The following is an 11,670-nucleotide window of genomic DNA, read 5'->3' as shown; positions in this document are numbered from 1 at the left end:
AAAAAAAAAATATATATATATATATATATATATATATATATATATATATATATATATATATATAAATATATATTTACAGAATATATTTATATATATATATAAACATACATATATATATTATATAAATATATACTGTATATATATATTATATACATATATACAGTATATATTTATATATACAGTATATATATATAGTATATATTTAGATACACACATATATTTATGTATATATACATAAATATATGTGCGTGTATATAAATACGTATTGTCTATATAAATATATATGTAGCTTTCTCTCTCTATATATAGATATACATATAATTTATATATATACAGATATATAGACATGTTTTTTTTTCCTTAAAATTATATGTATATATATATACACATAAAAAAAATATATCATTTTTAGCTTTTGTAATTTTCTGGTTGTATTGACTCCTTTACTGAAGGGTTTTTTTGGTCCTCCATGGCTGGCGGGTGGATCTTACCAACTCTCAGCTGAAAGTGGTTCCCAGAGAAACTGTTGATGTGCTTCAGTGTCTCCTGCATGGCCAGAGCGAACAGAACCAACTCGCTCAGGTGGTTCCAGCTGTCTTCGCTCTCCTGGACACACAAACTATAGTGAGCTGCTGTCGTTCAGGTGGGATGTTCAGAACCCTGGGATCGACCGGGCTCACCTCTGGGTCAGGTGACAGCCCAGACGCTGCCATGTAGGAGCTGCCGATGGTTTTGATCTTTTCCACTTCCTGGAAGTAGCATTCATCCAGAAGCTGCAAATGGACACACAATTTAACACATCTGCACATCATTTGTGATATTTTTGGGGGGGTGGAGTGAATGTGTGTGACCTCATCAAAGTCGCTGATGATGCGGTTCAGGAGGCGGAGACACTCGACTTGCTGGTGAACGAGTTCTTTCTGCTCGTAGAAGTCGGAAAAGCCAGGCAGGGAAGCAAACAGGACGCCGACGTGGGAGTACGACTGCGAGTACAACTCCTGACACACACAAACACGTGATTGTGTGAGTCTCAAATGTCAGAAGCACACAAGACGTTTTAAACACAAGGTGATAGAGACAGATGGTGGTAAAACCTCCTTTTTCTAAAAAAATAAATAAATAAATAAATAAATAAAAAATCGCACTTATTGAAAAAAAGCTCTTGCCCTTCGAGGAGGTGGTTTTCGAGGTGTATTGAAAGTGACATATTTTGAGAAACCTACAAAAGGAAGGTTGAAACTGTCAGCTGATTTTTTGCGATAGACAATATTTTACATATCGAAATTGACATATTTTGCCGAACTGCAATGGAAACACTTTTTTCATTCAATGGGTAATGTGACCAATACCCAGATAAAACAGTGGATGCCATAGGACAGGGGTCTGAGTTTTTAGGCTAATTTAGTGTTTAGCTTTTATTTTAGCAACATGCTAACATTTTTGGCTGATTTAATTTACTGAGGAATTTCATCCTAATTTGGAGTTCAGCTAGTAATTAGATAATGAGCTATCTTTTTCGCTAATTAGGCATCAACTAAAGGTAAAAATGTTTTAAAAAAATCCCATTTTGAGAAATGCTAGTTTCTTTTTATAGTTTTGCTTTTGTTTATGCCAAAAAAAAATAGACATAATTGGCTCTTTTGCTGTTAAAGGTTGCCGACCTCTGCCACAGGAGGTCCCACAGGATCATCCAGCTCATCCAAAGTTGAGCGTGTCATGCAGAGTTGTTGGATCTTTAGCTGCTCTGTAAAAATCACTAACCCTGATTTCCCGTTATTGCAGACTCAAGGCTTGAATAAGATGCCGACATCTCCTTTGATAGATGACGATGAGCGCTAGTACAGTGACAGAAATGTGAACGTACCTGCTCTAAATCAAAGTATTGGTCACATTTGTCACAGTGAATTTGAATGACTTATCGCGTGAGTTGGTTTATTTGCAAAATCAATATTTACTGGAAACAGTATAATTGCAAAATTTTGTTTTTCAACTTCAATAAAGTTTTGTGCATATGTGTAATGGAAACACAGCTAGCGGCAGCTTTCTGAAGCCGTCCTGGGTCAGTTTGATGCTGATCTGTTCTGGTAACAATCAGCTGCTGGTCACCTCGTTGTCGGTGTCCCTTTGCAGGAAGTGCTGCGCGACGTGGGCGGGCAGGATGTTCAGCAGCAGACACTCGTTGTGCTCCCGCTGCTCCTTCATGTCCTCCACCTCCTTCCTCGCCTGCAGACGCCACAGGAAGTCTAGGCGTGCTGTTGCCTCCAGCTACCGAGAAGGAAAAATGAAATGAGAAAACGGGAATGAAAAGATAAATAGTCCGGAATGTGGAAATGTAAACATTTTGGCACTGAGCAAACTTAAAAATGTGGGCGTGTTTTTCATCACCTGTCTACTGTTATAGAGCACAGCTACCACAAAGATGGCCATGAGGATGATGCACACACCCCTTTTGCACAGGTGATGGGAGTTGAGAATGCTGCAGGGGAAACACACCGTTTGAGTTTGTTCCCACATCACCTGAAGGCAGCATTTCCCCGGCAGGAGCCTCACCTGTACGACTCCACCAGCAAACCGGCAAAAGCGGCCGCCAGCAGCATGAAGGCCAGCTGCAGCACGCAGCTCAGCCTGAGGAAGACCGCACAGGTAACCATAGCGACCACTGCGCTCAGCATCACGTACTGTAGATGGGAAACAAAGATGTCAATGGCGCAGGAAACGGTAGGATGGGACTTGTGGAAAATGTTTAGTCACCTCTGGATGGGTGCAGATGTTCACGTCAGGCGGAGAAGATGAGGAGGAAGTCAACTCACCGACCGCAGACAAATCACACCACAACTAAAGAGGTAACGGCACAAGAGGTAGTAAGAAGTTATGGAGAAGACACAAAGGGAGAGGACACGGATAGGTAGGTCAAATTCAAAGACAGAAAACAAGAATGAGACATAAAGACAAAAGGAGAGACACCTAGACAAATATCCCACGATGTCACCACGTACTGACTTAAATGCAACTTTTTTCTTTAGCAAATTTGGCAAGTAGATGTGTGGCGGAATTTTTAAGTGGGAGGCGGAATTTGGATTTTTATAAGCCATGTGATGACAAAACAATTTTTCTCTAAAAGTTGACATCTGGCAGATTACCAAATCAAGCAACAGCTGGGTGACCAGCTAGAATGACCAGTCAGCAGAACCTCTGATTGGAGGATTTGTAAATGTCTCCAGTCGTTGGCCGTCCAAATGAAATGCTACCGACATGCCAGTAGCCCAGTGGTGAGTATAAAAGGTAAAAAAAAAAACATTTTTTCAAAATGGCGGCTTTTCTATTGATTTTATCTCCATAGCAACCATTTTAATTTTGGATTGCCTGGGGGTAACGAACAGGTCTATGTAATTTTTAGAAGAATTGGTAAAAGTAAATTTTTAGATTTCCTTGACAACAGAGGTTTTTTGTTAACCAGATTTCCTAATATGTTCATATCGTATGTTATATTGTTTTGTTCACTTTGAGCTAACAATTCATGTATTACATTTACACAATATTCTGGTAAAAGAAAAAATAATTAAATAAAGTTCCATTGTTAAAGAGGAATGCCACTTTTGCAAGCTTCCAACACAAACCTCAAATTCCAATATTTTTTCGCCGAGTAGCTCCCCAACGATGCTCAAGGATAGATTGAAATCTCTTGGCTGAGTTTTAGTTTGTAGAAGACACCAAAGTAGATTTCTTTAAAATTCAAGATGGGGACCTCTTACTGAGGTCAAAGGTCAACAAAAATCTGTTTATGGTTCCGACTTAACCTGGTGTGTGTGTGTTAAATTTTGACAAAAGTTTTTTTTTCCCATATTGTGCAAAAATATATTTCACAAAATGGCCGCTAAGCCGTGTGCCCATCCCATAATAATTTTAAATCATCCTTTATGTTTTGGTTTCTTTACTTTATTTTGAAGTATTTTTGAGCCCTATAAGAGAGTTTGGTCACATGATGTTTTTGATGGTTCCTCCTTCTGTGATGTCATCCTTTGTTGGGGGTGGTCCATGACTTTGTCAAAAAATAATTTAATCTAGGTAGATGTATAAACTTTGTTGAGTTTTAAAAAAATAAGATTTGAGAAAATAATGTGGTCCATGGAGTCCAGAACTGCTCCAGGTTAAATTACACTGTAAAAAGTGACACATTTACCAAAAGTTCTGGAATGTATTGCATTTAAAATTAATAATTTTCATCGAATACAAATTTTGTGTTGTTGGTTTACTCAACTGAAAAATGTAATTTGATAAATTTGGTAAGAACTTTTGTTAATTGATTCAATGTTTAATTTTTTACAGTGTAGTAGAATTCATAACTTGGTACAAATTTATATTTTTGGACTGTTGCTACAAAAGCGGTTCGTATAAACACAAAAAAACAAATAAACAAAGAAAGTAAGTCTAAAAATCTTTCTAACTTACGATGTCTACTGAGGCGACCCCAAAGTTGACGGTGATGGCAGTGAGCATCAGCACTGTGCGTGCATTTTTGGTTTCGTGCACCCAGCAGCAAATGGACTGCAGTCGGGCGGGGCAACACTTAAACTCCTCCCCCAGAGTGAGCAGCAGCAGCAGGAAGTAAACAAAGCCGCCACACAGGAACTGCAGCAACATGGGACAGAGTCTAGAAAAAAAACAACAGGGTCAAACACAAACTCATGCTTGGTATTTTAGTTTGGATAGAGGCCTTCAATCGTGTTTTTTTTTTTTTTTTTAGTTTTTCCTTACCGAGAAGAATCAATTTTAGTTTAGCAATTAGCTATTGTTTATATTTTAGAAACTGATTTTATGTTTTTGTTTAGTTCTTGGTGTGATATAACTGTTATGATATTGGGCTACAGGAGTAAAATTGAGTTGAATTTGTGATATTTTAGCTTTAGATTAGCTTTCATTCCTGAAAATCCTGTAGTTTTGAAGCTAGGTACACATTGTGCATTCAAGAACCCTCACATTGAATGTTCACATTGGACAAAAGGGGAGGGGCTTCTTCGTCTTTTTATTTTACTACTGTTCACTAGTGCGTGTCCGGCATGTACAGCTGAAAGAGGCTTGGTGCAAAACGTCTATATTGATTTCTGACTCTTAGTAGTAAGGACCCATTTTTACAAACTGTAACAAAGACGTACCTTGGGGCGGGTATAAGCACCTGGATAGCCATGAGCAGCAGCAACAAGATGAAGGAACAAACCATGTTGGACTTGAAGAGCTCATCTCTCATCTGGGAGTACTAAGAGGCAAAACGACAACGATCACAGAACGGCTCTTCACGCGAGAGAAGTCTAACCGACGAGGGGAAGTCACCTTTCCCTCCATCTGGGCGTCCTTGAACACCTGAGTGAAGGTGGTGATGTGCTCCTTCCTCATCCGCTCGCTGCTGCGGACCTCCATGGCCTGTTGGATCCTCTTGTTGACTTCCCGAGATCCTGAACGAGCTGCAACCTGATTGGGCAGCTGAGTGAGAGAGCCGTTGGTGAAAGTGGCGAGGATCTACAGAGCGCCACAAAGAGCAGAGGACATGGATGAGACCCATGATCAAACAGTGGTGTATTTGCGTCTAATTTGTTCTGTTCTCACAAAATTCATCCCCAGGATGTCTCCAAATGGAAGCTCAGCGCTCCAGGTTGTCATGTCATCATAACTGGGGCGCCTCAGCTTCAGAGGTTTGGCTTCTTCCCGTGGCGCAGGGCGGATCAGATACGTGTCGATGTTGTGCTTCCGTAAAAACTCGCTACGTTCCTGGCCGTGTCCATTCTCGGTCTGGTAGATACCGTCCAGACAGTCTAGAGTGGCTTTTGAGATGTGCACCTGCCTGGGAAGGAAGATGTGATACAAAGAAAAGGGTAAAAATAGTTAAACTCATGTTGGTGTTTGAGATCATGCAAAATATGTGTTTGGTTTGCTTTATTTTTGTAAAACTTTGGGGATTGGGAGAATTTGGATTCTGTCTTACTATTATAAATGAAGAAATTAGACAAACCAAGTGTAGTTTGTGTGGATACCTAGTGTGTTCTTGCCCAGTGAGTACTTATCTCTGTGGTGACAGTTTCTACATTTACACCGCGCATGTGTTGCAGGTTTAAGAACGCTCTATGCACAGTTTCATGAATGAACATTCAGCCAGTGGTGATTACCCCGGACAAGCAGGGGTTGGCAGGGAGAGAATTCTTCTTCTTTTGCTTTTTACTGTTCACTAGTGCTCGTATACCACCAGCAATTGGTGGAGTCTCTGGGCGAAAAGTCATAGTCAGAGAATTCTGACCGGGCACAAACCGCAATTAATATTTTCTCCTTTGCTATCATGTTTACAACAGTTGGCACTTCAGAGTTTTGGAAAGGACCCTACCCACACGTCACCATCAAATCCGAGTCCCTGATTGGTGGAGAGTTATGCATTTTAGCGATTAAGCAGTCAAAGGATCAACTGGTTAAACTTCCAGAGTGCGATTAATGACTGCCTGTTTTGTATGTAGGGCACTAGACTGGACTTAAAGCTTGTGTAGCAACATGTAAACACAAGAACAGGCAAGCCCAAAATGAGGGTTTACATGCGCTTTCAAAGACCAGGAGTGTCCAAGGTCAGTCCTCAAGGCCCAGTGTTTCTACATGTTTTCCAACCAACCTGCCATTGAAGCTCCTTATTGGCCAAACACACCTGATCCAGGTCATCAGCAGCAGATAAGGCAGGGTTACTGAAAAACCGAAAGGAGGCCAGCCCTCGAGACCTGACATCCCTTGCATAGACTTTTCATTGAAAGTGGCTGCTTGACCAGGAGTCGACATGGCTAGAGTGAATGTACCTTGGGGGTTAGGTGGTGTCAAAGTGTGAGTGCAGATTTGTAATTTTGAAGAGTGTGTGTGTGAGTCTAACCCTGGAAGTCCTGCTGCCTCCAGGCTATTTGCAATGTCCACATCCCAGCTCCAGATATCAAATTGCCACTTCTGAAGGCCCAGCACGCCGCAAAGGACCGAACCTGAGTGGATACCAATTCTCATATCCACTTCCTGTTGCAGCTCCCGCCGCACATACCTGCAGGAGACACTCAGACATCCCTATGGTGGTCTAGAGAGACGTGAGCGGGGATTTGTGTGCTCGTTACCGTATTGTGCTGATCATGCTTAGGCCCATCTCCACACAGGAGCGGGCATGTCCCCTTTGAGGTTCCGGCACCCCGGATACACAGTAATAACAGTCGCCAAGGATTTTGATGCGCAAACATTGATGCTCCTGAACATAAACACGATCCCACTTAGACTTAAAAAAAAGAATACAATTATTGTAATGTTATAGCAGGAATTGTACCTCAGCCAGCCGATCGAACCGCCCAAAGAGCTCATTGAGAGTTTTGACAAGCTCCTGGGCCGAAAGAATCAAGGACAGCGACGTGAAGCCAATGATGTCTGCAAACAGAATACTCCGAGGGCAAACACAAAGATATCTCATTCATGGTGTTGTTCAAATGTTTGTACCGAAGGACTCGATCAAATATGCTCAAATGCCTGGCAAGCTCCTCACCTCACGTCTTTGTAGTGATGGATGTAAATTTTGTGGAACTGCTGAGGAAGAAGGTATTCATCCACCGCCGTCATGTCAGAGATCATCTCCAGGACCAGGAAGCGGGGCAGAATGGACATCACCAGACGCTCCTGGAACCACAGAAATGGGACTCTGACATCAACATTTATAACGGATACATTTCAATAAAAGCCTTAATTCTATCGCCTATTGAACTAAGTATGTGTTATAACTGTCTTGCATGAGGCCCTTTAGTCCTTGGGTGTGGCTTGGACTCTACCTGTCTTTGGTTCTCCCTTTCCAGCCGGACTCGGCCCTCAATGCAGCGCCGGGTCTCCAGGAAACTCTGCCTCTGAGTCCGGTCTGACAGGTAATGAATGAAGAGTCCAGCCGTGTTCATAGCCAAGTACAGCAAGGTCTTTGACAACACCTGACAAGTACAGCCAACAAGAAAGAAGGGACAACAAATGATGAAAGAGAGAAAGGAAATAAGAACACAAAGAATGGACAAGAACCAAACCTTTCTGATGACGATGTGATCACTGTATCTGCAGCAAACGTCCACCAAGAGGTGCAGCGTAGAGGTGGTCGCCCCAGCTGCAATGGACCAGACGAGGGGCAGCGGTATCAGGGTGTATGTGGAGAAGAGGGTGAAGAAGACATACCAGGAGTGGTGGCTTTCAGCCCAGCTGAAGAAGGCCAGCAGGCCTTGCAAGGTCTGAGATGCCCAGGTGAGCATGGACAAGCACCTAGAGGGGACACACAGGAGACTCAAAATGTAGTAGATTTTACTTTATTCTTTCAACTATTGCCCAAAAGACACTTGTTTTTAAATCCCACATAATTTCCCTTAAAGGTGACTGGGTGATTTCTTTGAATAGTACTTGTTGTACTTATACCTATCAATGCAGAAGATCCTCCCGACGATGATGATCCGAGCATACCCCAGATCCCACACAAACTTCGTTCTAATTGTCTAATTGCACACATACCGCGCTCACTCATCCATTGAACAGCATTCACAATCCCCTTGCCCAGTGCGCAGGGTTCAGGAGGAGTTGAAAAAAGTATGTGTCTGCCGCTTATCTACTTCATCCTTACCTACCATTACAAGTTAAGCGTTCGATATGACCTGTGGCTTGCAGCATGCCCATAGAAAAAATGTAAGAGAACGTTTTCACTCTACGGGCTCACCAAGGGGTCTACGACCTTGATATTTGAAGCGGGCCAGTATTCACTCTTAAAGGCAGTTGTAATTAAGATACTACCTTGGTATTCAAATGATTTACCTGCCTTGCTTACCTAAGACACGATGATGATGACATCATCTCCCTTTTGATGAGGGCCAGACAACAAAACCCCGCCCATAGGATGACTGACAAGCCTGTCAGCCAGTCACAGGCCACGCCCCCCCACCCAGGGGCCCAGGTCAGCAGTGAGACAAGCAGTCGGGTAAGGATGTCCACGATGTTGGTGACGACCAGAGAGGTTCTTCTCTGAACTGAGGAGAACTGAATGTAAAGCTGTTCCAGGTCTGCAGACCTGCAGTTCAGAAATGAAGCAGAAGTCGAAGGAGAAGAAACATATAGACATCAGTCAAATTGATTAGGATTGACAAATAAGAAGGATATCAAAATCAATTCAAAACAGATCCAAAAGGAGTCCGTGTTTGTGTGGTTGTTAAGGAGTGTTGTTGTTTGTGTCTTTACTTGAAGGTTAGCTGCAACGTGGGAATGAAGACACCGTGTACCGTTGATCCGCACGACACAAAGAAGTCTGAGTCAGTTAACGGTTTGGGCCGGGGTTTCACAGAGGACGGCCGTGCACTTGGGTGAATACGTGCCGCAGAAGAGCGCCGCTTCTGCCAAAAGTTTCCTCGGGACGCCTTGCTACGGATCTGCCTGAGGAACAAAACCCAAGTCAAACGAACGCTGTTGACTTTTTGGACAGCCGCCGTCACGGAGGGTCACCTGTTGATGTCTGCGATGTAGGCGTCAGTGACTGTGATGCGGTGCCGGTCGCGCCTCAGCCCCCCGGCGAGCCTCAGCGAATACAGATTGTGCTGGTCGATGATGTTCCGGACGGCATTCTGCCACAGCAGGTGCTTCCTCTGAAGTTTGGGTGCCGGTTCAACGGCCGCACTGAAGGTAATGTCACTGGCAGATTCACAGTCGCCATTTCCCACGGTGCCAGAGTTTTCCTCCATGGTAGTTCCTGATGGAAGAACGCAGGTCAGAAAACTCCATTTTGTTGTGTGTTTTACTAAGATGTCAAGACTGTCGCACAACATCTACATGGCTGAGCAGAGTCAGATAGAGGTTTTAGGGTTAATCCAATCAGGCAACAGCAGGACTTTATGAGCGCTCAACGAATCCGGACAAAAAAAAAAACTTTCATATGAAAATCAGTTTGTCAAGTAAATTATCTCATTGGGATTATTTTGGCTTTAATCCCTAGTTTTATCTGGTATATTCATTTAACTTTAAAGCTGAAACATGTCACGATGACCTTGAAAAGTTTGTTTCTACATTAAGAATTAGCATCCAGTTCTGTTACATTTCTATGCAGACAATTTCAGATTTTTTTTTTTTTTGACCTACGAACTTACTTTATTGCACTGTTAAAATATTTTTTGTCAGCTAAATCAAGTTTCTAAAATAAAAGTTGAGGGTTTTCTTCTTTATAAGTTGCCTTAGATGACATCACTTCTAAGACAAGAATTAGGATTCAGGTCTGTTGCATTTTTATGCAGATGATTCCACATTTTTGTTTTACCAACCAATTTACCTAATTACACTTTTGAAGAAGACATTTTCGTCAGCTAAAATAAAGACTACAAGAAAAAGTTGCTATTTTTGCATTTATTCTCTCCAAGGACCATTTTCTAAGAAAAGAATTAGGATCCAGTTGTGATTCATTTTTATGCAGATGATTCCATGTTTTTTTTTTTTATTGACAAACCAGTTTACTTTGTTGGATTTCTAAATATTTTTTGCAGTTAAAGTCAAGATTGTAAAATAAGGTCAAGGTTATATTTCTTTATGTTTCGTTTTTTTTTTTGTTAGAGAACAACATATCTAACATAACAACTGGGCCCTATTTCTGTTACATTTCTAAGCAGATGATTCCACTTTTTTTGACCAACCAATTTACTTAATTTGACTTTTGAAATATTTATCCTTGTCAACTAAAATCAAGATTACAGAACAAAATTTAGATTTTTTTTAATTTATTGTCTCAGAGGGCAACATTTCTCAGATAAGAACTAGAATCCAGTTCTTTTAAATTTCTATGCAGACGATTCCAGTAGTTTTTTTTTTTTTACAGTTTACTTTATTGCACTTTATTGTCAGCTAAAGTCAAGATTATAGAACAGTTTTTTTATTTTAAATTGTAGTGCTTTGTTGAATCATAAATAATCTTAATAAACTACAAATAAACAAGCATTGATATTTTTTCTTTTTAATACTATGGGATTTCCTTAACCATCTTCTTGATTGACTTTGAAATAATTGTTTAATGAAGATGATGCTTTAATGTGGTCTATTATAGGCTTGTAATCAGTAGAGTTAATTTTTTTACATTACTGTAAATTACAAGATTAAATAAGCCTAAACACCTCTGGAGTTCCTTCAAAACCAAAGAAAAACCTACATCTGGTGTGCCTGTGAAGATAATTTCAAACCTACAGTTGTAAAGGAGGATAAATACCTGAAACTTCATCCAGACGTTTACTCTGCTCTCATGCACTCATCTTTTATCCACTTTCATGTCTTCAGCTTTCATCAGTTTTTTCTCCACATGGTGGACCTCCAACATTCAGCTCAATAGTCCATTTGTTTCTCGTCAGTCCTCAGTGTGACACGTTTCATTTCTTCCGTCTCAGACTTTCTTCTGCAGCTTCCAGAAGAAAAACATGGAAACAGTGGCTTAAGCTCATGGTCGGGTCTTGCCTGTGGTTTTCTTTCAGGCTCTAATGGAATCAGCTCCCTGAGAGTCACAAAGATCGAGGCCATCTGTAATGAGCTGATAAAAACCAGCAGATGTCCCCACCCTAATCCACAGGTTGGGCCCTCCTGAACAGACAAAGGCTGCTCAATAATCACCCAGATTAACTCTGGGAAAGCACG

General features: G+C 41.3%; 1 protein-coding gene and 1 long non-coding RNA gene across 5 annotated transcripts in view; one reads left to right on the top strand and one right to left on the bottom strand.

Annotated features, from left to right (window-relative positions):
• LOC112156739 (adenylate cyclase type 8) overlaps positions 1–11,386 on the bottom strand; it is a 12,913-nt gene extending 1,527 nt beyond the window's left edge. For 2 of the 4 annotated variants that reach the window (XM_024289060.2, XM_036214602.1), the window contains exons 1-20: positions 9,511–9,865; positions 9,250–9,441; positions 8,843–9,082; positions 8,061–8,289; positions 7,821–7,970; positions 7,541–7,671; positions 7,328–7,439; positions 7,125–7,252; positions 6,896–7,054; positions 5,602–5,836; positions 5,329–5,514; positions 5,154–5,254; positions 4,450–4,651; positions 2,752–2,835; positions 2,551–2,678; positions 2,386–2,476; positions 2,107–2,265; positions 852–998; positions 681–773; positions 492–606 (exon numbers count right to left, since the gene is read on the bottom strand). In XM_024289060.2, coding sequence (XP_024144828.1) covers positions 492–606; positions 681–773; positions 852–998; positions 2,107–2,265; positions 2,386–2,476; positions 2,551–2,678; positions 2,752–2,835; positions 4,450–4,651; positions 5,154–5,254; positions 5,329–5,514; positions 5,602–5,836; positions 6,896–7,054; positions 7,125–7,252; positions 7,328–7,439; positions 7,541–7,671; positions 7,821–7,970; positions 8,061–8,289; positions 8,843–9,082; positions 9,250–9,441; positions 9,511–9,830 — 3,202 coding nt within the window. In that variant the 5' untranslated portion in view covers positions 9,831–9,865. Of the gene's footprint in view, positions 1–491; positions 607–680; positions 774–851; positions 999–2,106; positions 2,266–2,385; positions 2,477–2,550; positions 2,679–2,751; positions 2,836–4,449; positions 4,652–5,153; positions 5,255–5,328; positions 5,515–5,601; positions 5,837–6,895; positions 7,055–7,124; positions 7,253–7,327; positions 7,440–7,540; positions 7,672–7,820; positions 7,971–8,060; positions 8,290–8,842; positions 9,083–9,249; positions 9,442–9,510; positions 9,866–11,251 lie in introns of those variants that run through there. The other 2 variants (XM_036214605.1, XM_036214608.1) reach the window with 2 other exon arrangements.
• LOC118599584 lies at positions 2,254–2,916 on the top strand. The gene is made up of 2 exons (XR_004948992.1): positions 2,254–2,457; positions 2,542–2,916. It is a non-coding gene; the product is annotated as an uncharacterized LOC118599584 (long non-coding RNA).
• Positions 11,387–11,670: the final 284 nt, after the last annotated feature.

This window comes from Oryzias melastigma, linkage group LG2 (assembly GCF_002922805.2).
Source record: "Oryzias melastigma strain HK-1 linkage group LG2, ASM292280v2, whole genome shotgun sequence".
NCBI classification, from domain to species: domain Eukaryota; kingdom Metazoa; phylum Chordata; class Actinopteri; order Beloniformes; family Adrianichthyidae; genus Oryzias; species Oryzias melastigma.
The sequence above is the reverse complement of the archived record's forward strand: the minus strand, read 5'-3'. Positions and strand labels throughout refer to the sequence as shown.